Source organism: Mus caroli, unplaced genomic scaffold, assembly GCF_978045245.1.
Source record: "Mus caroli unplaced genomic scaffold, Mus_caroli_1 scaffold_20, whole genome shotgun sequence".
Lineage (NCBI taxonomy): Eukaryota > Metazoa > Chordata > Mammalia > Rodentia > Muridae > Mus > Mus caroli.
This window is the reverse complement of record NW_028227275.1, coordinates 31,638,950-31,666,091: the sequence shown is the minus strand read 5'-3', so window position 1 is coordinate 31,666,091 and position 27,142 is coordinate 31,638,950. Positions and strand designations below refer to the sequence as shown.

At 43.3% G+C, this 27,142-nt stretch overlaps 1 protein-coding gene and 1 long non-coding RNA gene across 5 annotated transcripts; one reads left to right on the top strand and one right to left on the bottom strand.

The window, feature by feature from the left end:
* The first annotated feature begins 5,043 nt into the window (after nucleotides 1-5,043).
* Nucleotides 5,044-25,052, top strand: Cd274 (CD274 molecule). Of its 4 annotated transcripts, none has more exons than XM_085833915.1 (8): nucleotides 5,044-5,398; nucleotides 6,716-6,742; nucleotides 10,280-10,345; nucleotides 11,338-11,679; nucleotides 17,342-17,626; nucleotides 19,522-19,632; nucleotides 21,126-21,185; nucleotides 22,436-25,052. In XM_085833915.1, the coding sequence occupies exons 3-8, from the start codon at nucleotides 10,294-10,296 to the stop codon at nucleotides 22,456-22,458; spliced, it is 873 nt and encodes a 290-aa protein (XP_085690041.1). In that variant the 5' UTR covers nucleotides 5,044-5,398; nucleotides 6,716-6,742; nucleotides 10,280-10,293; the 3' UTR covers nucleotides 22,459-25,052. The 4 variants fall into 4 exon arrangements, with proteins under 4 accessions (XP_085690041.1, XP_021008203.1, XP_085690042.1 ...); XM_085833916.1 differs by lacking the exon at nucleotides 5,044-5,398 and adding an exon at nucleotides 5,418-5,622; XM_021152544.3 differs by lacking the exon at nucleotides 6,716-6,742.
* Nucleotides 8,094-10,037, bottom strand: LOC147000153 (uncharacterized). Its single transcript, XR_015046156.1, has 3 exons — nucleotides 9,518-10,037; nucleotides 8,320-9,389; nucleotides 8,094-8,180 (listed from the first exon to the last, which is right to left on the bottom strand). It is a non-coding gene; the product is annotated as an uncharacterized LOC147000153 (long non-coding RNA).
* Nucleotides 25,053-27,142: the final 2,090 nt, after the last annotated feature.

Here is a 27,142-nt window from a genome sequence, read left to right as displayed (position 1 = left end):
AACAAAAGCAGACAGTGACCAGAATTTCCGTATTTCCCTATGCGTTTTCCATATTTCGTACTCCTACTAGAATTGTCTGTCTATAGTACAACTCCGAACTTCACTGAGGAAACATTGGACTCATTAGCATTTACTATGTAACCGGTTGGGAAAATAGTATGTGCGTCACAACCTTTAGGAAGGTCTCTGCATTAGCATTTGTTGGCTCCACACCTTAGAGAAGGCAGTCTAGCCTCTTCCAGGTATATCTAACCTCGCAGGCTTGTATAGAAGTTTTTAGTTCCAGTGTTCCTTATTCTGACTTTTAGATCCCTCATTCCAAACATTACTTGGATGGGAAAATTGCAACAGTATCTTTATTTAGTTCTATTTGTGGGAGTGGGTGGGTGTTGCTAGGAGTAAATGCTTTTGGAGAGAAATAAGCAGCCGATCCCTAAGATAGAAAGTAGTGTCTATACGTGCAGACTAAACTTGTCTCCGTTCTGTTCCCAGCTCTGTAACCTGTAGGAGGAACAGAGGTCGTTGTACCTTCAGATAAACACTGTGGGAACCAAGAATGTTAAACACACAGGGTTGTAGCTTCAAAGAGAAAGATTTAGAATGTGTTTTCTGCCCAGAAGACTGGGAGCAGAGGTGGTTAACATTTGCACTGTGTGTGCAAGACCTCACCAGATCCTTCCCTCATCATGAGCTGGTTTTCTCAGTCAGTCTATAGAACCTATTTTTATGGATAATGTCATATACAGTCAACCTAGAGACCCCATCTTAATCTATGTTCTACCTTTTCAAAGACTTATATATTCTAGATAGTTTGTATAAATGAAACGGACTTCTTTTGTTTTTGTTATTGTTTTTGTTTTGTTGTTGTTGTTGTTTGAGACAGGGTTTCTCTGTGTAGCCCTGGCTGTCCTGGAACTCACTTTGTAGACCAGGCTGGCCTCGAACTCAGAAATTCACCTGCCTCTTCCTCCCAAGTGCTGGGATTAAAGGCGTGCACCACCATGCCAAGCTGACTTCTTTTACTTTAACGTGTGTGTGTGTGTGTGTGTGTGTGTGTGTGTGTGTGTGTGTGTGTTCGTTCATCTAAGCTATAGTAGGGGGCTGGTGAGATGGCTCAGTGGGTAAACATGCTTACCACCCTGAGACCCAGTCCTATTCCCGGGATCCACATAGTGGAAGGGAAGAACCCATTATTGTAAGCTGTCCTCTGACATCCCTAAGTGTTCCGCGCATGAGTGTGCACTTGCGCACACAGGGAATAAATACATGTTGAATGGAAATAAAAATTAAACAGGTAAATTATAGCATGGATCATGGCTCCATTTCTTGTTGGGACTAAATAGTAGTCCAGTGTATGAATATAAGGCATTTTGTGTGTCCATTAAGACCGATGGACATTTGCATGGCTCTATTTAGTCTAGTATGAAGAACATTGCTAGTTTTGTGAGCATGTTGTCAGTTGTCTTGGGTAGTAGGGGTAGAATGGCTGGGGCATACAGTAGTAAGTCAGGGCCTTAAAATCCACACACTGTGATTGATGGCAGTGGATGAGGACGCTCACCTGACAGTCCACCTGTGTGGCCGCTGTGTAGCAGACACTGGGGCACCGTTCCGGGTTTCATTCCCACTAGTATCCTTTCCTGAACACGTAAGCTTCCACAAGTTACTTGAGCGAGTTGTCTCCAATTACACAGCCCTGAAGTAGAGGCGACTCCAGGAAACACAACTCATAACACAAGTTAGGTAACCCAGTGTATGCATGGGAGAGTCTGACATTTGAAAATACTACCTGTTTTACTATTACTGACACTTTTAATCATTATTGTGATTTCATCTTATTAATTTGATAGGCTTTTTTTTTTTTTTTTTTTTTTTTTAATGATGCTGTAGCCAAGGAAGGCTGTTCCGAGCAGGGGCTGGCACATCTCAGAGTGTAACCTGAATCAGATGAGGCTTCATGTGGCGCAGCCCAAGCATTTCATAGCATCCCAAGAGAAGCTTGACTGGGGAAGCCCTGGGGAATGGTGATGAGGGTGTGGGCTTTAGCCTTCCACGGCTGTATGTAAATAACCGCACAACTGATGAGCAGGAAACTTGTAGCTGCTTCTCTTTAGGGTGCTTTTCAGCTGTGATGTCAGTATTGACTAAGCACCTGCTTGCTAACTTCCTTCTCCTGCAACCCATGCTACGCACATGACCCTGTTCTCAACCTGTGAATCTCAGCCTGTTCTCCTCCCCTGAGTGATCTTTTCCTCTTCCTCCTCCTCCTCTTCTTCCTCCTCCTCCTCTTCCTCATTCCCCTTCAGAAAATAGTCCCTGAGCTCTGAGAACTAGGGCTGTAGAGAGCTTATCCAGTTACGGACACCCCAAAGCACCAAGGTTTGATTCTTAGCAGCTTACAACTAACTGTAACTCCAGACTCACGTGGCCTGACCTTCGCTTCTGCACTCTCCAATGACTTTGCATTACCACTGGGAACCAACCTGAACCAACCTATCTCCTTAACCCTCCAGGCCCTCTGAGATGTGACGAGAGCCAGCCTTTCAGTCTAGACTGCAGCACAGTAATATTCTCTGCAGGAACTTTCCACGCTTGCTCCCCTCCAGCCTTTGCAGTTTGTCCCTCCTGCAGGTTGGGTATCTCCGGAATCACTTTGTGTAGTGCCTTACCCTTGAGATGGTTGGTTGGTCTTCATCATCAGCTAAGCAGACTGTGAGCAGCAAGGAGGTTTATCTCCCTGAAATGAATAGGCCAGGTGGGGTATGAACAGGAAACAGCAAGATTAGAAATGACATTAGAGATTTGTTCCACTCTTCAGCCTTGGCTAGCTGCTGTTTTTCTCTTGTCTGACCGTTTCTCTATTCATTTTGTCCAAATCACAAAAACGCATATCATTTTCAGGAATACTTCTCTCCTTGCCTAGGCTATTTTGGCTTATGTGTATTTTTGAGATGGTGATTATATATATATATATATATATATATATATATATATATATATATACATACATACATGTGTGTGTGTGTGTGTGTGTGTGTGTAAAAGTCACATCCTTACTTTCTATTTCTGGAGGATACCAAAACTTCATTAAGGGGGCACGGTGAACTTCATTGGAAAATAAATGTCGGAGGAGTAGAAACAGGTGGAGGAGTGGGGGTGGGGCGACTCTTCAGATTACTCATATGCAAATCAGCGAAAGCAGCAGGCCCCAGTTCCCATGGAGAGCTTCAGAGAGACCAGGTTCAGTCACCCCTTGCCTTTTCTGTGGAGTATTTATGTAGACCTTAAGCAATGCTTTAACAAACCAAACCAAACCAAACCAAACCACCTCACCTCTTCTAGCTTTAGAAGGAATTCACATATCACAGAGACTACTCAGGGGGTGTGGCTTAATCCTCACCTCTCAGATCCTTAGGGAACCAAGGGAACTCAGCTAAGGAGTGGGTCTCTAAAGTGATTTTTTTACAGATCTGAATAGTCACAACCATACTAACCTATCATAAAGCTTGGCCAGGCGTGGTGGCACACGCCTTTAATCCCAGCACTGGGGAGGCAGAGGCAGGCGGATTTCTGGGTTCAAGGCCAGCCTGGTCTACAGAGTTCCAGGACAGCCAGGGGCTACACAGAGAAACCCTGTCTCAAAAAACCAAAACCAACCAAACAAAAAAACCCTATTAACTAGAAATATGTTTTGTCTGTGCATGTGTATATACACACACATATGTTTAGACTGAATTTCCACATATAAAGTCTATATTTTATTTTCAGTCAGCCAACTAACGTTATCTCTAACTTTAATTGCTTTATTCTATTATTGGGGTTCAAAAGACATTTGGAAGAGGGACTATCTCAGCCGAGGCTCTGGTCTTATTCCAATTTTACTGTTGCTGTTTAGATTTCCACATTCTCTATAGATTCTTAAGGCAGCATCAACCCCAATGACTTCCAAGTTTAAAATGGAGATGCTTTGAGAATGTGAAAATCTCATTACAACCAAGCCAGCGGACACCCCAGTATTCACCCAGAATAGAATAGTAGTTTTAGTAAGTAAGTGGGGGAAAGCAGAGAATGAAGAAGGTCCTTGAAGTCCAACAGTGAAATGTTTAAAGATGACAGTGCTCTGTGGAGTTCCCAAGGTTTTGTCTTAGAAAAAGTCCACACTTCCAGTTCGCAGAAGGGCTCTCTCAACATCGCTTAGACTAGACTTCCCCCACCTGGATCCCGAGACTGGCCGTGATCCACAGCGTTCACAAAGGGCACGGTTCGAGATGGGAAGTTCTTGAACGGCAAGGCAACTGGTTTCATTATGTCGAGGAACTTTGAGGAAGTCACCAAATCCACGATTTAAAAATATATTTCCTATTATACAGACACACCTACTTTCTAGAATTAAAACTGAGTCATTTGCCTGATATTAACTTTATAGGTTGTGTAACTCTATATGTAAAGTTATGTCAAGACTGTCACGTATCCACGTATCCAGAAAGGGCTTGAAAGAGATGGGGAATCAGATGGTAATCTGAAGTGTCTGGATTCTGAAGATAAAATTTAAGTCGGAGATCTTATGACTTCAGATATTTTGCTTCGAAAACGCTCACTGCTCAAGCCTGAAGATTTGAAATTCGGGTCCTCATTACCCATAATAATTGCAGAGATGGCCCATTTCTGAGTCCCTAGCCCTGGCAGCAGGGGCGTGGATGGGGATCCCTGGACCACTCTGGCCGGCTAGTTTGGCCAGCTGCGAGCCCGAGGTTAGGTAAGAGAGACCCTCTTTCAAAAACCAAGGTGGGAGCTGTAGAGGAAGCAACCTATGTGGATCTCCACGCACACCCTCCCCTTCCGGAGACCTCAGGCTCCACTGCCCCCCACCCCCCAATAGAGCTGAGTTGTTTACTCTGGACTGGACTGTTTCTTTCAGGGACCCTGATTTACAAGAAAGCTAATGCGGGTTTCACTTTCACTTTTAGTTTCGTTTTTTAAATAGTGTTTGGTTTTTGTTTTTCTTTTTATCAACAGGGTCTCAGTAGTAGCCCGGTTGTCTTGGAGCTCTCTCTATAGACCAGAGAGATCCACCTGCCACTGGCTCCTGAGTACTGGAATTAAGGCATGTCACCGCACCGAAGCCTAGTTTCGTTTTTTCTATAAACGGTGAATATCCCAAAACTGACTCTAAAGTCATCTGCAGGAAATACTATGGGATAAACTCGCAGGAAATACTATGGGATAAACTGATGCTCAGAGGGACTGGGTGGCTTCGGTTTCACAGACAGCGGAGGTTGGACAAGGTTTCCGAGGAGTGGGCGGGGCTCTGCGCTCAAGATAAGACCAGGAAATCGTGGTCCCCAAGCCTCAAGCCAGGCTGCACTTAGACGTCGCCGGCTAGTCTCCTCGCCTGCAGGTAGGGAGCATCTTCTCGCGGAATCCGCTTGCAGGGCACGTTAAAGAGCCAGAATCCCTAGACCTTTTTAGAACGGAGAGGGGAACCGGTTTCCTGGGAAAGTTAAGAGCTCAGAATCCGCAGTTTTGTGTGTTTATCTATGGATCTTGGGGGTAGGTAGCTGGGTCAGAAGAGATGATGAATTGGTCCTAGCGCGACTTTGACGGTTTGCTAGCAATGACTGGGTAAGTCTTTCCACTTGAAGCATCTCCTGAGGTCCCTTCCTCTGTCAAGGTCTAGGATGCTGGAGCTTAAGATTTTCATTCTATCTGCCCAGAGAACCTAAAGGGTTTTTGGAAGAAAATGCCCCAAACAGTTCTTAGACCCAGTGCCCTAGGCTATGTTAAAGTTTAGGTTGGGGTTGTCATAAGAGGTGAAAGTAAAATATTCTATCTTTTTTGAATAAATTATTACAGGTGTTTTTCTATGAATTACTTAGCCAGTTTTTTTTTAATTGCTATATTCCATTGTGCTGGGTTATTAAAGGGCATCACTCTCCCACTGAGGAGTGCACAGGTTAGCGATAGTGCCTTACTGGCTCAGTCATCCACTGACCATCTGTGTATGTGACTGTCTGGAATATGGCTGGGTATTTCATTTAGATAAACTCTTATATGTATAAGTACTTCATTATGTTTGAGTGTCTGAAAGGCCTTTGTGTAGAAAAAAAAAACTGAGAATGCATTCCAGAATGTATCCGCAGCTGACGACGACGACAGTGACCGGCGGTGTTTAAGGAGAACTTTATACTCAGAAAATATTCACCTTTCCCAGCTGAGCATCATAGATAGGAAGATATGACAGTGGTTACATGCCACTCTAAGGAGGGATGGAGAAGGGAGGAATTTGAGCACAGAGTTCAGGATCATTTGATAGAATTTGAAAACTGGGTAAATTTTCACTGTTTTGAGAAAGGAAGTTCGCATCTGCTTCCCCTCCCCCCCCAGGCACTCCCCCCCACCCCACCCCCACCCTCCCACCCATGGGAAGATAGAGAAGTGGCGTTCCAAGATCTTCATCTGGACTTCCCCTGGGACAAACCTATTTCCCCATCTTGAATGAGCGCCACTTCTTTACGTTAAACTCTGTGAAAGGCTCTCAGCTCTTGTCTGGGAATTTGTGAAAGGTTACAGTTTCTGCCGGAGGGAGAAGGCGATCCTGGACTCTTAGCCCATGTAAGAGGTGCAGGTTTAGAGGTCAAAGGCCATGCTGATTTACATGGTCCCAGAATTTCCCCTTTTTATCTTCTACTGCTCACACCTGCACCCTGAGAGCCAGGGAGGGGAGGATATGCTACTGAAGAAGGTGAGTATCAGACCCAACCCATCACCTTTCAGACTTTATACTAGGCTTTTAAAGCAGACTCATAATCAATAGATAAGTGTTCCAACTGAGTCTGCCATCAATGTAGGAAAAATTAGGTATAGTCTTCAGTGGATATCATGTCCCTCAGTGTGACTGCCTAGTACTCGGCTTGGCCATTTCTCCCAGGGCCTCATTGCTACAGTCACTGTGTCCTCACACGCCTGGATGTCATCCTGCCTCATCTGCTTGGGCAGATGAACTGGAGAGATAGGATTAATAATGAGTCATTTGATTTTGCTCTTTTTGTAAATGTCCTTGGTTTGGTTTGGTTTGTTTATTTTTTGTTTCGTTGTTGTTTGCTTTTATTTTCCTGCTTTTGTTGTTGTTTGAGACAGAGGCTCACTATGTAGCCCAGGCTAGCCTCTTCCCCCAGTCTCTCAGATGCTGTTGCATCTGCCCTTTTCTAACATCAATGATTCATAATAATCAGCAAGAAGGCTATGACCTTAACAGTCCAAATAAGTAATCAGGTAACGATTGAGAGCTAAATATTTATTTAAACAAATCAAGTTGCATTTTTCAAGAATTGAATGGGGGGGGATTTAAAAAGTAATGTTTGTGCTGCGCAAAGATGCAGTGGCATCAGCTGCTGTAGTCTTTCTCCCTAGATCCGCCGTTCACTTTAGGGAAATCTATCATTCGAGCCTAAACTTGGACCTGGTACACAACTGGTACTCGCCCAAACATTGGCCAAACACACACATATTTGTGATTCTGAAAAAAAGGGACAACACATAACAGCAAAGGTGCTCCGTGTTAGGGGCCTGTTAAATACAAGACTTGGGGAAATTATGCCATAATCTTACATTTTAAAAATGGCTACTACATGTGTAAAACAACGGGGGCTGGAGAGATACCTCAGAGGTACTAGGCACACATATGGCAAGCAGACATACAAGCAGGCAAAACATTCTTAAAAAACAAAAACAAAAACACTCCAAAAAAACAGATTTCTTTCTTATTATTTATACGGGGTTTTGCCTGCGTGTACACCTGAAGGCCAGAGGAGGGCACCAGGTCTCATAGATGGTTGTAAGCCACCATATGGTTGCTAGGAATTAAACTCAGGACTTTGGTAAGAGCAGCCAGTGCTCTTAACCTCTGAGCCATCCCTCCAGTCCCAGACAAAACACTCTTACACATAAAATAAATCAATCTTTAAAAGCATAGAGGAAAATGGCTGAACAGAAACTATTGACAGACATGCTGAGAGTGGTCACCATTTCTCCAGCTTGGCACTGGTGGTGCTGTAGGCCATCTCAGTCTCTGTTGACTTGGGGCGGTGGGGGGGGGGAGGTGGCGGCAGGGTAGGGTCTTGGCAGCATCTTGGGCCTCTATTTCATCACATCAGTAACAGCTCTCCTCCTTCCCAAGCAATCTTTGGCAACCAAATAAATATGTTAGCCAATATTACCAAATGATCCCTAAAGGAGAATGTGTGTAATGTGCCTACATTTGTTTTTATAACAACATCAACAATATCCAACCATAAAAATAAACTGAAATGGTCACCCTACCTCAGTGAAGACGTCTGAGCTCCGTTTCAGGGTCCCTCACAAGAAATTTGGTAGGTGTAATGATTTATTTTTCCTAATAAGATAAGTCAAATGATTATTCATTCATTTGAAAATTGGACACACAAAAAAAAATGAAGAAAAAATTTGTGATTTCATCTCTCGTTTTCTATCTTTCTCCCTTAAAAAAAAAGTATAAATGTGGGCTGAAGAGATGGCTCAGCAGTTAAGAGCACTGGCTGCTCTTCCGGAGGTACTGAGTTCAAATTGCACCAACCACATGGTGCCTCACAACCATCTGTAATGGGATCTGAAGTCCTCTTCTGGTGTGTCTAGAGACAGTGACAGTGTACTCACATACATAAAATAAGTAAATAAATCTTTTTTTTAAGGTATAAATGTGTAAGAACTTACGTGTCTTCCCTATAAAAGTCACAATTACCTTTGCAGATAATCACTGTCAGGCAGTGTCTTCAAGAGGAGTGGGGTTGTTCTACAACACAAGAATATTTTTGCTTTACATACTACCCTCTAAGCTCCTTCCTACTTCTCTGCAAACTCATCCCCTGTGCATATACTAAAATCTATCTGTCACGGTATTTTGAGTATACACAGTTTTATTAGCTAATACATGGGGTATTTCAAGTCTGGGACTGTTGTTGGCTGTGTCATCTCTGTTACATATGACTTATGTTGTCTAGGATGAATTTCCAAGACAGGAATAGAGAGATCATATGACATGCACAGTTAAAGTTTTAACAGATTACAAAATTGACCTTTAAGAAGCTATACAATTTCACATCCTTCCCAGGAAAGGTCAAGAAATCCTGTATCTTCACTAACGCTACCTATGAGGAGTCTGTAATTTTGGTAGAGCAGAAGGTCCAAATGGTATCACAGATCTTCCATGGACTTTCTCATCGAGAGCGTTCTTTCCGTTTTTATTGATTATCCTTCGAGCTATGTGAGACTCTCATCCGTCTTCCTCTTGACCGATGTATAGTTTTCTCACTGAGTTCAGAGGCTGGGATGCAGAAGCCGTCCTCGCCAGCTTTATACACCTTTCAGATTGACTGTGAATGAGCACACAGGTCAGAGAAACAGTAAGGGAAGACTGACTCTCCCATGAAAGTTGTAAACATGCAAATAACACAGAAGCAGAAAATGTAAATTATTAGACTGGCTGGAATGTAGCGCTCACCTTTGAGCACACTCCTTTAGACACCGGTTTCATGGAAGAATGGCTCCTGTTTCCCACCGCTGCTTCAGCAGTGCCCAAAATACTGCCAGACTCAGAGGAGATACTCAGTGTTTGCCGAGTGAATTAGGAAAGTGTTCAGCGGAGGGGAGACTAGGATTCAGACATCCAGACCTTAGAGTAACCAGGCCAGATGGAAGTCTCCTTCCTTCCCATACCTGTTACCACTGTACTCTCTTTACTGGGGAAAAGAATTATCATGTGGAATGGGTGAGAGGCAGAGGTGAGATTTTAATGGGGAGGAAGCATTGAAAAGTGAAAGTGAAAATTGGATGTTCTTTGCTTTGAAGCTTTGCCTAAAGCAGGTTTTAGTTTTCAAATACGTTACAATGTTGAAAGAACGCATGGTACATCTGAGGGGGTTGAGGGGATCCTTGGCTGAGTTTGAATGTACATTAACAATCTGGGGGGCTTATAACTCAATGTAAAGCTGCTGATCCCATCATACTGACTTCTTTCCACTTGGTTCTACATGGCTTTGACTTACAAAACGAAAGCATTGAATTTTGGACTGTTCAGCTGTGTTTCCACACTTGCAAGTCGGTTGTTGGCCAGCCCTCATAATTGCTTCAGTTATAGCTGGCTTGTCTGCGCTTTCCAGACTGGCTTTTAGGGCTTATGTATATATGACAAGGACACATCTACTAGTGTCTCCTTGCTCTGCTATTGGAACTAAGCAGACCTCTCTGTGTTTCCTGTTACTAGATAGTTCCCAAAACATGAGGATATTTGCTGTCATTATAGTCACAGCCTGCTGTCACTTGCTACGGGGTAAGTCACCAAATCTTTTCAGTGGGTTCTATATTTTCAATACTTTAGCCATGAGTTAAAAATGGAAGTAATTTGTGGGGTGTGTATGTGTGTGTGTGTGTAGAGGGGGTCTGTGTTTATGTGCAGTTGCTAGGCACACATATAGCATTCATAGGACAACCTAGAGCTTAGTCCTCACCTTCAACCTTGTTTGAGACAAGGTCTCTTATTTGTTGTACATTGCTGAGTCCTGTAGTCCGGCTGGCTCAGAATCTCCTGGGGGCTCTCCTGTCTCTACCTCCCAGTCCACTGAGATTATAGGCACATGCTACTGCACCTGGCTTCTACCTGGTCTCTGGGGATTTGAACTTGGGCCCATGTGCTGCACAGCAAATCGTTTACTTACTGGGCGATCACTCCATCCCCTAAAATAATTATAAGGAATAAACTTTGCTTATCCAAGCACATTCTCGTTCTCCTTTGCCATAAATAAGTTACTTGGCAAATATATTGTATATATTTTTAATAAATAAATAAAATCTTAAAAATAAGTAAAATTTGTGAAGAAAAAAAATAAGTTACTTGGAAAGGATGAAGGAAAATACTGGAGCTTTGGGTGTGGTTTAGTAGTAGAACACTTGGCTGATGTAAAAAAAAAAAAAAAAAAAAAAAAGCCCTGGGTGCAATCCCAGCACCAGAAACAAATGAAGGAATGAATAACAACCGCCGCCCCCCCCCCCAGGGGATGAATATAAAAATATCAGGTGATACAGAACTAACAGGTGATCCGTTTCCTATAATATATTTTTATATATTGGTTCCTTTTAAATAAGACTGGGAATATATTATCTAGATTGCTTGCGTCACCCCGCCCCCCATGAAGTTATTTTAAAGAAGAATTTTAGTGTTCATGTGATTCCCTAAATAAAATGATGGTAACCTTTTACCCAGTTTTTCAGATGTGTTTGGAGGAGTTTTCTGTCTTCTGAGGGCTGGTCCTCTTTCCTTTTCAGCGTTTATTATCACGGCTCCAAAGGACTTGTACGTGGTGGAGTATGGCAGCAACGTCACGATGGAGTGCAGATTCCCTGTAGAACGGGAGCTGGACCTGCTTGCGTTAGTGGTGTACTGGGAAAAGGAAGATGAGCAAGTGATTCAGTTTGTGGCGGGAGAGGAGGACCTTAAGCCTCAACACAGCAACTTCAGGGGGAGAGCCTCGCTGCCAAAGGAGCAGCTTTTGAAGGGAAATGCTGCCCTTCAGATCACAGATGTCAAGCTGCAGGACGCAGGCGTTTACTGCTGCATGATCAGCTACGGTGGTGCGGACTACAAGCGAATCACGCTGAAAGTCAATGGTAAGAATTACCCTGGATGAGGAAGGCTTCATCCATATTTAAAACAGCTCCCTAATGTTGAGAGCTCTTCGTTCTTGAGAGTTTGCATGCACGTCTCACAGAACAACAGCAGCCTGTTCTTTTTCTCGCTCGTTTGTTCATTCGTTCGTTCACACACTTCACCAGTGAAAAAGCCTAGCACTGTGTGTTTGACAGTAACTTGAGATTCAGTACCAGATAATACTCAGCCATGCTCTGCGGTAAGTACCAAAGGTGAAATGCCAGGTGTTTGTTTCTTATCATAAGTGCAATATATATAATATATTACATAGATGTGTAGATATAACTGTGTAACATGCAATAAGATATAATATGCATATATTTCATATAACATAATGTATAATAATATATACTACAATATATAATTATGTGCATAATTATATATTGCATTTATGATAAAAAGCAAACACCTGGCATTTCACTTTTGCAAGCTTTTTGTAAATATATATACATACAAACATACATACACACACACACACATAATTTTTTTACAAGTAATTTGAATGTCATGGAAAGAAATAGAATCATAAAAATGCCCCTCTTCCCTAACCACCATCTTCTAAGCATAAATATCCAGTAACTACTATTTGTACATCCCTCCATGACTTTTTGATTGGATTACTGTTTATATTTAATCTATCAGGCTTAGCATATTTTCTTTCCTTTGAATACCTCCATACAAAATTCAATGTGTATATATGTATATATGTATATACAATGTGTATATATATATATCATATCATATATCATACAAAGTTTTATATATTTATACATATATAAACACACATATCTACATATACATACACATTTTATATATATATACACAATATATAATGTATGTATATATATGTGTGTGTGTGCATATATCTCTATATCTATCTATCTATCTATCTATCTATCTATCTATCTATCTATCTATCTATATCTTCTACTGACTGAACTCAAGGTGGGTGTCACTTTAAAAACATTAAGGTTAATCTATGAAGGATGAGAAGTGAAGATCTTAAGTGTAGAAGAAGCCGTCCTTCCACAGAGAGGGTACAGGCTACACTCAGCAGGCATGCATTCATTTTCAGGGCCTGCATCTCTGGGAGTGCTGAGGAGGAACTATGAGTGTAAGTTCCTGGGTAACGAGCCACAGAAATGTCATCAGGTCCCTTGAGTTCACAGTTCTGGGTTGGAACTAGCTAAGGGAAGGAAAACACCTTGCTAACCACCCCTGCTTTCACTGTTGGGTTACATAGACCTGAGAGCTTCACTCATCGCAGGCATGCACACAGCCAGTCCAGTTGCCCACCAGGACCGGAAATCCCCAAGGCTCTCTTCTTCACATACCTCCCACAGTGGTGTCCCTCGAATCAGGTCCCTTTCATGGTCTGAGGAAACTTCACCTTGATGGACTCTGAGCTGAACCCCATCTTCTCCAGGCAGACGTTGCAGATGGTCTGCCTGCTCCTTTTTGGTTTTCATAGTAACTTTAAAACTATTTGGCTAGAATCAGATAGTCTCCTTTGCTCTTTTTACTCCTAAACTAGTGTGAAGGTCAATATTATACATAGGAAAAATTCACGTTTCTCATAAGGGATCACGGCAGTTATTAACTCAAACTTATGTAGAGATTAGGAAAAATGTGTCCATCCGACAGTATATTAATGGGTCTGTGATGCTGGGTCGCTTAGAGCTCCCATGGTTATGAAGATGTCACTTGCCTTATTTCAGTGCTTGGCTCTAACTTCCATTACCTTTTACTTACAATTCTTCGTTTGTGACACTCATGAAAGGAGACTCGGGATATGGTTGTTAATATCTTGAGCAGCTGTTAGTACATCAACAAATATGAGGCTCCTGTTTGGTTCCAAGACATTTAAAGACATTATGAAGCTGGAAGGCCATGAGCAGTCGAAGTTGCTGGACCTGGGGCACTGGAAGGAGCTCAAGGCGGGCAGTCAGGAAGAAGGACGCAGGGTGTGTGTAAGCCTCTGTGACAAGAGGTCTCTCATGGCTTGTTAGGAGTAGGTGACTCTGTGGTAAGGAAGAATTTACTCTAGATCTTCTCAGTGATACCTCTGATACCAGAGACAATCTTCTGGAGCGGATGGCTTCTCCGCGGAGGGACGTGTGATGCGGCAAAGCTGGTAACCAAGCAGACTTGAAGACCTGCTTGACTATTTTGTTTTCTTACAGAAATCACTACGTCGATATTTTACTCCCAGTTCATCTTGCCATTTGCATGCAAGTTAGCTGGTCTAGGCCAAGAGTCTGAACCTTGGCTGCGGTGGATGTTGTGGCTCAAATCTGTAATCTCAGCTATGTGGGAAGCTGAGGCAGGAGAATCACACAATTAGGACTTGTCTGCACTATGAACAAATAGCTGGTTCAAGAGCAACCTGGGCAATTTGGCAAAATCCTTTCTCAAAGACATACATACATACATACATACATATAACATATATGAATAAATGTAAAATTAAAATAGGAACAGGACTGAGGACATGCCCAGTGATGTACAGGACCCTGGTTTCAGTTTCTAGCACCATGGTGGCTGGCATGTAAGAGCTTTCCATGTCAAGGAAGTAGAACTCCTGAATTCTGTGCTATGCAAATGACTTCACAGCAAGGCTCCTTCCCATCACTGCAAGTGTGTGGTGGTGAAGCTGCCCTACAGGGAGTTCACGCGCCATGGGGTTTTAAAGGTGAACCATTTCAAAACTGAAATCTGAAAGAGTGTAGTTTTGGATTAACTCAGTTTTTATTATCTCTTTGGATCATGTTATACCTTCAAAGGTTTACAGAAGACCCTCGGGGATCTGGCTTTTAATTGAAAAATATTCAGCTTTAATCACTGCCCTCAATATCAGAAAATTTAATAGTCCTCGGACTATAGATGGTATTAAGCAGCTGTAAGAAACACGTTCATCACATGGTTCAACAATTAAGGATTGCCATGGCTCACCAGATCCCTCAGCTCTGTTTAAACCTTTTCTCTGTCGTCTATGCCTATCTAAGATGTCTCAGCATATCATGCTTATTGTCTCTTTCCTTCTCTTGAACACAAGCTCTAGGGGTAGGGGCTTTGGTCAGTTTTATTGTTGAACCTGTTGGCCTTGATATATTATGAAGTGGCAGTGTAATAAGAAAAGAAAAACGTGTTTGTTGATGGAATGGTTTAAAAAAAATTACCTTAAAGTGTATGCTGTATGAATGGGCTTGAATCTGGGAGATTTTAGACTGTTCCTTGTGAGCCGTAGGAACTTTCTTGTTTCTGTGTTCACGCTCTTCCACAGCTGTGCTCACAGTCCTCCACAGCTGCCTAACAACAGCAGGGGTAGATGTTATAATTAACACTCACAGAACACCGGATATGTGAGAGGTTGTGCCCTGGGCTTCTTGCTCATATGAATTCATTTAATCTTTAACATAACTCTTCGGAGGAGGCACTTGCCCATGACCATGGTTTGTTTTCTTTCCTATCGACTGTCTTTCAAATCGGAATGTGTCTTTCCCTAGGTGACATCTCAGATTCAATGTTACACAGCACTGCTGTGCCCATTTTTCAGGCATTAAAAATTTGAGGGCCAAAGAAATAATGCGATCTGCCTAAATTCCACCCCCATAAAATTATGCAGCCAGGTTCGGAACCCAACTAGCCCATCTCTAAACTCTGTGCCCTTCCTAGCCTCGCTTTGTTGCCTGTCTTTGTACCTCTGGAGTGGGGATCAAGAAACAGAATGGCTTTGAACATGATTTGAACTTTTCCTGGTTTTTGATCACAGCAGTAACAGAGTGTTCTAGAGGTAAACCAGAGGTTTGAAAACAAACAGAACTTGTCTTTGAGGTGTTATAAACATGTGTGTGATTATAAAGGATGTATCTGGTGCCAATAGATATAGCTTGTATTATAAGAAATGGCCACTGTGAAGATCAGAAGGAAATAACTCACTGATTTCAGGTGGTTGATTCAATCTAACACATGATATATTCTGAAACTGTACAAAAAAAGATATTCAAAAGAAGAAACACATGGAACAAAGAGTATTTGGAAATCCTGACAACTCAGAATCAGTGTATGTTAAGATGAAATTCATGATTAACAAATAGAGATGGTCTCAGTCACCCTGAAGCTTATTTTAGCCAATGCTTTATCACATCCAACTCAATCTTTGTTTTTAATGTCCGAAAGCGACTGGTAACGTCACTGCTGACATTTCCCTTTGCTTTGTGTTGAATTGTGAGCTTTATCTTTGATCTGAAGTTTCTTTAAGAAGATTTTGTAATGCATTTATTTTTAAAGATGGTGAATTCAATTAAAGATAGACAAGAGGGACGGGTCTGTAGCTCAGTTGGTAGAGTGCTTACCTGCCATTCATGAAGTTCTGGTTCGATCCCCGGCACAGCATAGAACCACATGCGGTGGCAACTCAGTTGCCTGTGACCCCAGCACTCAGGAGCTAGAGGCAGGTTACCTTTGACTACACAGCAAGTTCAAGGCTAGCCTGGTCTACATGCAACTCTTCCTCAAAGGGAAAACAAAACAAAAATAGACAGGAGAATTGGAAACATCCATAGAAACCCAAATATGAATCAATAGGCTCCCCTCTTCCTGTGACAGACATTCAGATTCAGTGACAGCCGTCACCGTTTATGAGGCATGACTGATTTTACAGATCCTAGAGCAAACGTGCACAGTTCTGGTGTTTCCTGCCTGTGTCCTCCCACACACGCTCACCTTAGGGACGGAGGCTGCGGAGGTCTAGTCAGCTTCAGACGAATCCACTCATCAGCTGCTCACCATGGTCTTCTAGGTGAAGCAGAACTCTCCTTCCATCAGCACCCGTGAAAAACAAAAATGGAAAGCAGATATTTCACTCCGAATGTTTTATCATTGACAGTGATTTCAAATTTAAACCTCTGATTTCCCAGAAGAATTAGGTCACGGGCCATGTGGCATAGACCCTATTGTGGTGACATTATTTCCTGATGTGCCTATTTAAAAATGTATAGTGGTCTCATCTTTAGTTGGTCTTGAATGTGATAAATACAAGACTGGGCAAGTGCTCATCAAAGCTGTTACTTGAAATCGTAGTTATACCTATTTTATTAGTGGTGGTTTTTCTTGGTTCATGGACAACCAAACACATTATGGCTTTGCTTTGTCTTAGCTACTCTGTGTCAAGTTCCTGTGAAAATATCGTATTACAATGCTCTTATTACGTCTTTGGTAATCAAGTAGGGACCTATGCCTCTATCCTGGGCTCTATATGGCTCACTAAAGAATCCTAAGTAGGACAATGATTGCTGAAGAAATAGATATGTTTTATTTACATTGAGGTAGAAAGGCCTGTGGTTTCTAGGTAACAGTTTACTTAATTTAGTTGCTACTCAGTAAACACCCTGGTGCGTTTTTTTTACAACGAGGTTGTTCCTGAAGCCCAAACATGGCTCAGATTTGAACAGAAGACCTGAGGCAGACTAACACTCACTCCCTGCTGCCAAAGTAGCAGAGCCGGGGACATATTTCTCCAATAGCCAGCCTGAGTTGATGCTCTTTGTAAGCAGACACCACAAAGCCACACGGCTAGCCCTAAGATGGGAGAGCTCTGACCTCTCTTTGTTTCTGACCTAGCCCCGTACCGCAAAATCAACCAGAGAATTTCCGTGGATCCAGCCACTTCTGAGCATGAACTAATATGTCAGGCCGAGGGTTACCCAGAAGCTGAGGTAATCTGGACAAACAGTGACCACCAACCCGTGAGTGGGAAGAGAAGTGTCACCACTTCCCGGACAGAGGGGATGCTTCTCAATGTGACCAGCAGTCTGAGGGTCAACGCCACAGCGAATGATGTTTTCTACTGTACGTTTTGGAGATCACAGTCAGGGCAAAACCACACAGCGGAGCTGATCATCCCAGGTGAGTTGCCTAACTCGGTCCCCGGACTCCTAGCACGATGGCCATCGCCATAGTCATTTAGCAGTAGTTGGCCGAGTGTATGAATACATGACACTTACATTGGCTAGACGTATTCTGTTTCCTCTTTCTCTTGCGTGCAAGCCATAATGCTACTTGGTCAACACTCAGCAAGAATTAAGTGTTTGCTCCTGACAGAATGTATGTTAGTCATTGAGTATTTGTGGTTGGATAGGACATAAGTTCCTGTGCTCCAGGAAACAGGTGACAGCCGCATGTAGGAGATGCTCTTGTAACTTGGGCACCACGGGCAATGTGAGAGCAAGCTTATGCTTCAGGAATGTCAACCTTGTCACATCAAAGCTGCCCTCTCTCTTCCCTCCCGGGCTGCTGTAGTAGAAAGCAAATGCATTGGTTATTTTGTATCTTATATTCAACAGGAAGAATTTCCTCCCATACTCCTCTTCAGGGCATTCCCTGATACTTCAACTCCAGGAAGTCTGCCTGTGCATAGAACATGAGGCTGATGCCTATGGGCAACCGACTTGCTGGGTTGTAACTCACCAGGCCAGGGCATTGTAGGGTAGAATGAGCTGCACGAAAATGAGTGTAGGAAAATCGTTTGAGAATTCAGCTATCTTTAAAATTCATTTACCTTACAGAAACAGGAGGCATGGGAGACAGTCTGGTGAGAGGCTCAGAGCATTATATGAATATGAACCCAGAGGTACTCTGAGGAGGGTTGCTTCTGCCTCCATCGACACCCCTCTCCCAATGTAGGTCAACAGTGCATTGATGTCTAGAGATAGCTCTGTGAAGTTTAGAGAAGATAAATAAAACTACATTAAAAAGTCAACCAATATGAAAAATGAAGCCCAGGATGGGCGTGGAGCCAAAAGGAGCACACAAGTTTGGAAAAATGTAAAGTAAAAAGGAAGACACTCTAACTAGAATTGGACTTTTTCATAAAAGCTATATTGCTGGTTTCCTACCATTAAATGTTTTATGGGGCTGGAGACGTCGTAGCTCAGTTGGGAGATTACTTGCCTAGCATCCACAACGCTATGACCCCAGCGCCATATAGACTTATATAGGGCTCACCTATAGTCCAAACACTTCGGTGGTGGAAGCAGGAGGATCAGTTAAAGGTCATCCTCAGCTACACAGCAAGTTCAAGGCCAGTATGGACTGACTACAAGAGACCCTGCCTCAAAGACAAAACAAACAAACATCATCATAATAAAACAGCAAAAAGCTGTTTTCTGGCCATTTCTTTGTAGGACATCCTGGAGTAACTCAACCACTCTGAGTGTCTCTTCTCATCTGTAACTTGGGTTCATAGTGGGACCAATAGGAGCTGAGTTACAGCAGGAGATGGAAGTTAGCAATCTCAGAGCATCCCATAGCCCGGGGACCCGTTTTTCTCTTTCTCAAAACTCCAGGCAGAGAAACAGGGAGATGCTAATGACTAGAGTGCCCAAGAGTCTCAGACATGGAAGAAAAACAACCCGCACTGGTCCCTGACCTTGACCACAGTTGTGGGAGACAGAAGCGGCTTAGCAGTGCCCTGCTTTCCCATGTTCGGGAGTTGGCCTTCCACACCACGTCAGCTGTTACTGTCTATGTTAATGAGTGCACAAGGAAGTTACCGCATTATGGTTACCATTTAATATTGCAGTCACTTTCTGTGGCATTACGCTAAACATGTCACAGGCCTGGAGTTCTTCTCTGTGCTGCTCCCAGTTTCTTAGGAGACCTGTCTTCTTCTAACCCTTACCTGGACATTAACCTTCAGTAATTAAGATCACCCTAAGATCAAACTATATTTCAGGAGTCATCATGAAGCTATGGCGCAGCCTAGCTTTACCTTCCGTCAGCTTCTCTTTATCCTTTTCCAGAACTGCCTGCAACACATCTTCCACAGAACAGGACTCACTGGATGCTTCTGGGATCCTTCCTGTTGTTCCTCACTGTAGTGTCCACGGTCCTCCTCTTCTTGAGAAAACAAGGTATTTCCTCCATTGCTGTACTGCCTGCAGGGAAGTGCATGAGGGTCCCTCCACCATTGCCTTGAGCAGGCAGTGCCAGAGATGGTACTACCCTGACAAGAACAGCCCCACAACACAGGGCGTCCTACACTGCCTCTAGCTGAACCTCCACCAGGAAACACTGACTTGAAAGGTGCTGCCCTCCACTTCCTGGGCTTACTTTCAGTTACACAGAGTAAGTTTTAACAGTGACTCTGATGTACTGAGTCTTCCTTAAGTCCTGTTCACATTGTTGCTCTGCAACATCTCCTACCTTGGAGTGTGGTGTTGGACCCTGTTGTAATATGAAGAGGTATCAGTTGGACAAGGGCGTAGGGAAGCTAAAAGACTTAGCTTTCAAGGTGCGGGGGGTGGGGGGCATTGTGAGGTTCCCTGTTCAGCGGTTCACAGTAAAGCTGGCCAGCACACAAGTTTAGACAACAAGGAAGATGCTCTAACTGGAGTTGGAGGTCAATGGTGCAGGGATAGGTAGCAATGGAGGCTAAAGAAGAAAGCCATAAGTTTTCTTTCTACAGACTCTGAAGACAGAGCACTGTGGTGCCTATTGGTCTCAGTTGAACTCAAGTCTTGTATTCCTCACAACACCTATTGAACTGGGTTCTGGGTACCCTAAGTGGGAAAACACTTCTTTCTAAAAAGAGCTGTGGTATCTTTACCACAAAGCACTTTTTTTTTTTGCAAGATTTCTGAAGACAAAATGACACAGTTTTTAAAATAATTTCCATATATTTATTTCAGTACTTACCCATAAGAATGACTGAAATCTAGGAAAATGAATATAGTCAAATAATGCCTTCCTATTGTAAAGTGACTTAGAGTAAACCTTTTCACCAAATACTTTGAAATGCATACCAAGTGAGCCAATGATGTATGGACTTGCGTGAAGCCAAATGGGGAAATAGAATATGGGAGGGAACATCTATCGTCAGAGAGGAATTCCCCATCACCCTTTTGGAGGGCGCGTGTATGGGAAAAGTGTTGTAACTGGGGCGGTAGCAACCAGCTGCTTCCAGAGAATAAGCCCTGAGCAGAACCAAGAGGGTTGCCAGGGTGTAAGGATTAAGCTTCAGAGACACATCTGGCTTAGGGCTAGCCTAGGACTTGCACAGGAACGCAGTCGTTGCCTAATGGCATCTGGGATGATTGGCTGAGGATGAGGAAAACAGAGAGTCAGTAGGTGGTAAGATAGCTCAGGATGTGGGAAGTTTCTGAGGGAAGGGTGGAAGACAAAGTAGACAGTCCTAAAAACCATCTGAGAATGAAACTATGTACCCTAAATTGTTGAATAATTAACTTTGCGGCTTGGGATCTGGAATAAGGAAGTTCATGGGCTAAAAGCCTGGTGATTAGGGATTGATCGGTGTCTCCTAAAAACCTTAAGTTGAAAATCGAGTCCCCGAGGGTTGTAGTAGCATCTTGCTATAAGGAATTAAAATTGATTTCTTCTTCTTTAGTGCGAATGCTAGATGTGGAGAAATGTGGCGTCGAAGATACAAGCTCAAAAAACCGAAATGGTAAGTGTGAGTAACGAGGGAGGGGCAAGCTGAGGGAACGAGTGGGACAGAGTAGCCAAGCAGGGTCTTGCAGGGCTGCAGTTTCATGCGCTCTGTAGGCTGAGGCAGGAGGATAGGGAGTTGCAGGCCAGCAACCACACAGCAAAAACAAAACAAACAAAACAAAAAACAAAGCAAAAGGAAGAGCAGAAAAAGCTACTGTTACCAACAAGAGACATACTTTAGCAGTGATCTCCTCTCCTTTCAAAGGAGGCTGTTTGTGGGGGCTGCTGGCTCCTCTGCCTAAGGATCGCCACATCTGAGAAAATTCTGGGTTTGCTGCTGCGGTGTCTGTGTGGTAGCCCTGCAACCAGGGACGCTGCTGACTTATTTGAATGGGCATTTGATTAAGCAAATGATTCTGCTGTGTGGTTAGCTGTTAACTGTTTCATGTGTATGATATGGCATTTCATCACCCTGCCCCCAATCAGATAAATATGAGAATCATCTCCATTGTATAGTAGGGAAAACAGGGCTGAGAAGATGATGCGAGGTGCCTAAGAATACACAGACTTGCTACCACAGACGTACGTTCTTATGCTAGGTGCTTCAATCTATTCTGCTACTAATGTCTGTATTTATAAGAGTAGAAAACTCAGCCGGGCGTGGTGGCGCACGCCTTTAATCCCAGCACTCGGGAGGCAGAGGTAGGTGGATTTCTGAGTTCGAGGCCAGCCTGGTCTACAGAGTGAGTTCCAGGACAGCCAGGGCTACACAGAGAAATTCTGTCTCGAAAAAACCAAAAAAGAAAAAAGAAAAAAAGAAAAAAGAACAAGAAGACGCTGAACCAGCTAACTGAACTATTTTGTAGTAAATTACAGTGTTTTATAATTCATTTTAGTGAACAGTAAGGCCAGGCAGAACTAAAGTGGTTTCGCTAACTTGGGCAAACCCAAGCAGGTTCCCTCCTGTACATTACCATGTATAATGCTGAGTCACCCTGAGGAACCAGCCTGACTTGCTCAAGACTGAGGATTTCTCAGCCATGAACACTTTCCATTTTAAAACCAGGGCAGTCCTGGACAAGCAAGGATGGTTAGTCATCTTTCATCATGTAAGGGTAGTCAGACATAGGTAGAATCTGTCTCTGTCTTATGGCAATGTTACTCTATGCTCTAGCAAACATCACATTTGTTTAGCTTACATATCGTACGCTTCCCCCTACATATTCCCTGCCCCTGTGAAATTATTATACTATGATCACTCTCCAGATACACAATTCGAGGAGACGTAAGCAGTGTGGAACCCTCTGATCGTCGATTGGCAGCTTGTGGTCTGTGAAAGAAAGGGCCCATGGGACATGAGTCCAAAGTCTCAAAATGGAACCTGAGGGAGAGAACCAAGAGAGAAAGTGTTGGGAGAGGAGCCTGGAACAACGGACATTTCTTCAGGGAGACCCTGCTAAGCAAGTTGCCCATCAATCGTCTTGGGAAATGGGTTGAGGGTTCCTGGCTTAACAGCTGGTCCTTGCACAGTGACCTTTTCCTCTACCCAGTGCCGGGATGAGAGATGGAGTCATGAGCGTTGAAGATTAAGTGCCTTCTATTTATTTTGAGTCTATGTGTTCCCACTTTGGGCATGTGATTATGACTGGTGAATTCTGATGACATGATAGATGTTAAGATGTAGTCACCGAACACAGCTGCTGCTTAGCATCCTCCGTAACTACTGATACAAGCAGGGGACACAGAGGTCACCTGGTTGGTTGGACAGGCTCCTGCTCTCTGACTCAAATAATCTTTATTTTCAGTCCTCGAGGCTCTTCGATAGCAGTTGTTCTGTATCAGCCTTACAGGTGTCAGGTATAGCACTCAACATCTCATCTCATTACTATAGCAACCATCATCACCATAGCAACAGCTAACCTCTGTTATACTCACTGCATAGCCAGGAAGCTGAGCGACTAAGTCACTTGCCCACAGAGTAACAGCTCTCAGATTTCTGTTCTTCAGCCACTGTCCTTTCAGGATAGAATTTGTCATTAAGAAATTAATTTAAAAACTGCTTATTGAGTAGCATTGTATATCACACCATGCCTTGTGCACTGTGCTGGCCTCTGAGCTTAAAGATGTACGCCGGAGTACCGGTCGGACATGTTTATATGTGTGTTAAATACTCAGAGAAATGTTCATTAGCTCGAATTTTAAAGACACTGGGAAGTAACTCCAGTTCATTGTCTAGCATTACATTTACCTCTGATTTGCTATCCTTGCCATACAGTTTCTTGTTCTCCATGAAGTGTCGAATCTTGTTGAATAGTTTTTTTTTTTTTAATGTTTCTATTTAAGTGATATTGACATCTGAGGTGATAGCTCATTTGGTAAAACACTTTCCTCACAAGTGTGAAGCCCTGAGTCTTAGCCCTAGAACCCGCATAAAAAAAAGCAGTTGCGTATGTTTGTGCATGCTTTTGATCCCAGCACTAGGGAGGCAGAGGCAGGCAGATCCCGAGCTCTCATTGACCACCCAGCCTAGCCTGCTTGGTAAGCTCCAGGCCTACAGGAGCTGGCAGAGCCTGAAAAACGATGCCTAGACACACACACACACACACACACACACACACACACACACACACACACACACCATGTACTCATAGACCTAAGTGCGCCCTCCTGCACATGCACACACATACAATTCAAACGCAATCAACTGGGAACTGTCTCAGAATGGTCCCCAAGACAAAGACGAAGAAGAAAAAAACCAAACCAGCTCTATTCCCTCAGCCTATCCTCTCTACCCCCTTCCTAGAAGCAACTGCTATTGTTTTTATGTATAAATTTTCCCAAAGACAGTTAATATGTAGAATATATGTAAAAGTGTCTGTCAATCTATATTATCTATCTATCTATCTATCTATCTATCTATCTATCTATCTATCTTTCTATCTATCTGTACCTAAATGGTAGTTCACTATGCATTTTCTGTGCTCTTCGCCCTTTTCATTTAATGTATGGATATTTATGCTGCTTCCAGAATGGATCTAAAGCTCCTAAGAGGAAACTGCCTTTGTTTCTAGGTTTTCTCCCCCATCCTTCTAGGCATCTCTCACACTGTCTAGGCCAGACACCATGTCTGCTGCCTGAATCTGTAGACAGCATTTATAAAGCACGTTATCACCGAGTTTGTATTTGGCTTGTTCTGTGTCTGCTCAAAGGGAGACCATGAGTCCCCAGGGTACACTGAATTACCCCAGTACCAAGGGGGAACCTTGTTTGTGTCTTCATGGCAGAAGCAGACCTGGGGCCATTTTGGCTTCTTCCTTGACTTCTCTCAAACACAGATGCTTCTCTTGCCCATTACAGGGTCTCCCTGGGAATGTCAGCATTGCTGCTTGACTGCTGGCTGCCCTGGAAGGAGCCCATTAGCTCTGTGTGAGCCCTTGAAGGCTACTGCCTCTCCTTATACACAGGGGCCTCTAAGATACTGTTTTCTCTAGGGGGAGGAGAGGAGGAGGAACCCAGAACTTTCTTACAGTTTTCCTTGTTCTGTCACATGTCAAGACTGAAGGAACAGGCTGGGCTACGTAGTGAGATCCTGTCTCAAAGGACAGACGAGCATAGCCGAATCCCCGGCTCACAAGCTTGTTACCTGTTCACACAAGCTTACTGATGAGTCTCGTGTTAATGTCTTGTTTGTATGAAGTTTAAGAAAATATCGGGTTGGGCAACACATTCTATTTATTCATTTTATTTGAAATCTTAATGCCATCTCATGGTGTTGGATTGGTGTGGCACTTTATTCTTTTGTGTTGTGTATAACCGTAAATTTTATTTTACATCAGATTGTCAATGTATTGCATTAACTTAATAAATATTTTTATTTATTAAACATTTGTTTTCCCTTTTTAAAAAAAAAATTCCTCCCCATTAGCCCCTCCCTGTCTCCTCTGAGAAGGGGAAGCCCCCTTGGGTACCACCTGACCCTGGGATATCCAATCGTAGTAGGCCTAAGCACATCCTCTCTCACTGAGGCCCAACCAGGAAGTCCAGTTAAGAGAAGGGGATCCAATGGCAGGCAACAGAATCAGAGAAGACCTCCGCTCCAGCCTTTAAGGGAATCTACATGAAGACCACGCTACACATCTTCTATGAATATGTAGGGGGTCCAGGTACAGCCCCTGCATGCTCATTGGTTGGTGGTTTAGTCTCTGTGAGCTCACCTGGGCCCAGCTTAGTTGACTCTGTAGGTCTTCTTATTGTGTCCTTGACCCCTCTGGCTCACTCAGTTCTGTCCCAGACTCTTCCACGAGACTCCTCCAGTACCACCTGATGTTTAGCTGTGGGTCTCTGCATCTGTTCCCATCTGCTGCGAGGTGAAGCCTCTCAGGAGAGTTATGCTAGGCTTCTGTCTGGATGTTCTTTGTCCTCACCAGCATGGTGAGGACGGCAGAGTGGTGACTGAACAATGGACAGTCGAGTTGGGGACAGCACATAGCTAGCTCAGGGCAGCTGGGATTTGGTTTTTGGTTTTTGTTTTCTTTCAAATCATTCCAGTTTAACCTCCAGTGGGGGGGAAAAAAAGTCTCTTAGAATATTCGCATCCCTGGCTTTATTCTTTTTTCCACACAGCATTTATGTATATATAGTATGCTATTGAATCCTGAATGATGAATATTATCAAAATAACTTATTTAAGGAATTTATTAGGAGCTGGAGAGAGCTTAGTGGATAAGAGCACTTGCTGTTCTTTCGGAGGACACAGGTTCAGCTCATAGCATTCAAATGGCTAGTCACAACCACCTTCCAGGCAATCAAGCCAATCAAGTGCCCTCTTCTGGCCTCTGAGGGTACTGCATGCACATGGTGTCTATACATACATGCAGGCAAAACATGCAAACCCAGAAAATAGAAATAGATCTTAAAATATATATGAGACATTTCGGTCTGTTTCATTTTAAGGATTTAATAAAAACTATCAAAAGTCTTCCATCCAAAATGGAGATGTGGGGTGGGCGGGTGGGAGGAGAAAGCGTAGGCCTCACAGAATGGAGGACGTGAAGGGCACGCTCAGATCAGTGAACACAGAGATGCTCGGGCAGCAACATGAAGCTGTGTCTACTGCAGCCTTCAGGCTCTGAAGAGAAAGTCAGAATCCTGGAGCTAAGTAAAGTTCAGGGCTTGGACCCAAGACCTTCCTAGAACCATAAGGTTCTGTAGTTTTCAAACAAACACCACCACAGTCACCATTAAAGAAAGTGTGTGTCGGGCTGGAGAGATGGCTCAGTGGTTAAGAGCACTGACTGCTCTCCCAGAGGTCCCGAGTTCAATTCCCAGTAACCACATGGTGGCTCACAGCCATCTGTAATGGAGTTTGATACCCTTTCCTGGTGTGTCCGAAGACAGAGACAGTGTACTCATATAAATAAAATAAATCTTTAAAAAAAAAAAAAAAACGAAAGAAAGAACATGTGTGGCATTCAATGCATTGTCTCTCTTGACCACGTCTTCAGCAATTCAACTTAAAGAAGCTTGTGATCTTTGGATAATTTCTTAAAACCAGATACTCTCAAAACATGGTTGGTATTTCTAATAACATATGATAGACTCTGGATGTTTATAAATGAAGATCTGCATCTTTGTAGTAATAATGGCGGCACACTATCTCAGCCCCCTGGAAACTGAGTCCCTGGACAGTCAAGGAGTTTACCATCAGAAGGCTTCCTGGCAGGATTGCATCATGTGCCAACATGTTGGTGAATGTATTTCCTCTGAACAGCTCGGTCTCCCTCCACTCTGTGTCTTTGGAGTCTAAGGGTAAGCCTTCCTCTCCCTTGACCCCCACCCAAGCTGAGAAATACAAAGTGCCATTTAACTCCAGAAATTAACATGCCATTTCCATTACAAACATCTCAGTGACTTACCATTACATTTTACTGGGCACTACAAGGGAGTCAGAGATACACCCCATGCCTTGCAGTC

What these genes read in the sequence shown, in the direction of transcription:
- Cd274 (XM_021152544.3), top strand. Translation starts at nt 10,294, where the DNA reads ATGAGGATATTTGCTGTCATTATAGTCACAGCCTGCTGTCACTTGCTA. An exon ending in AGCGGAGCTGATCATCCCAG is followed by an intron (nt 17,627 to 19,521) that starts GTGAGTTGCCTA and finishes ATCCTTTTCCAG; the next exon opens with AACTGCCTGCAACACATCTT. An exon ending in CCTCTTCTTGAGAAAACAAG is followed by an intron (nt 19,633 to 21,125) that starts GTATTTCCTCCA and finishes CTTCTTCTTTAG; the next exon opens with TGCGAATGCTAGATGTGGAG.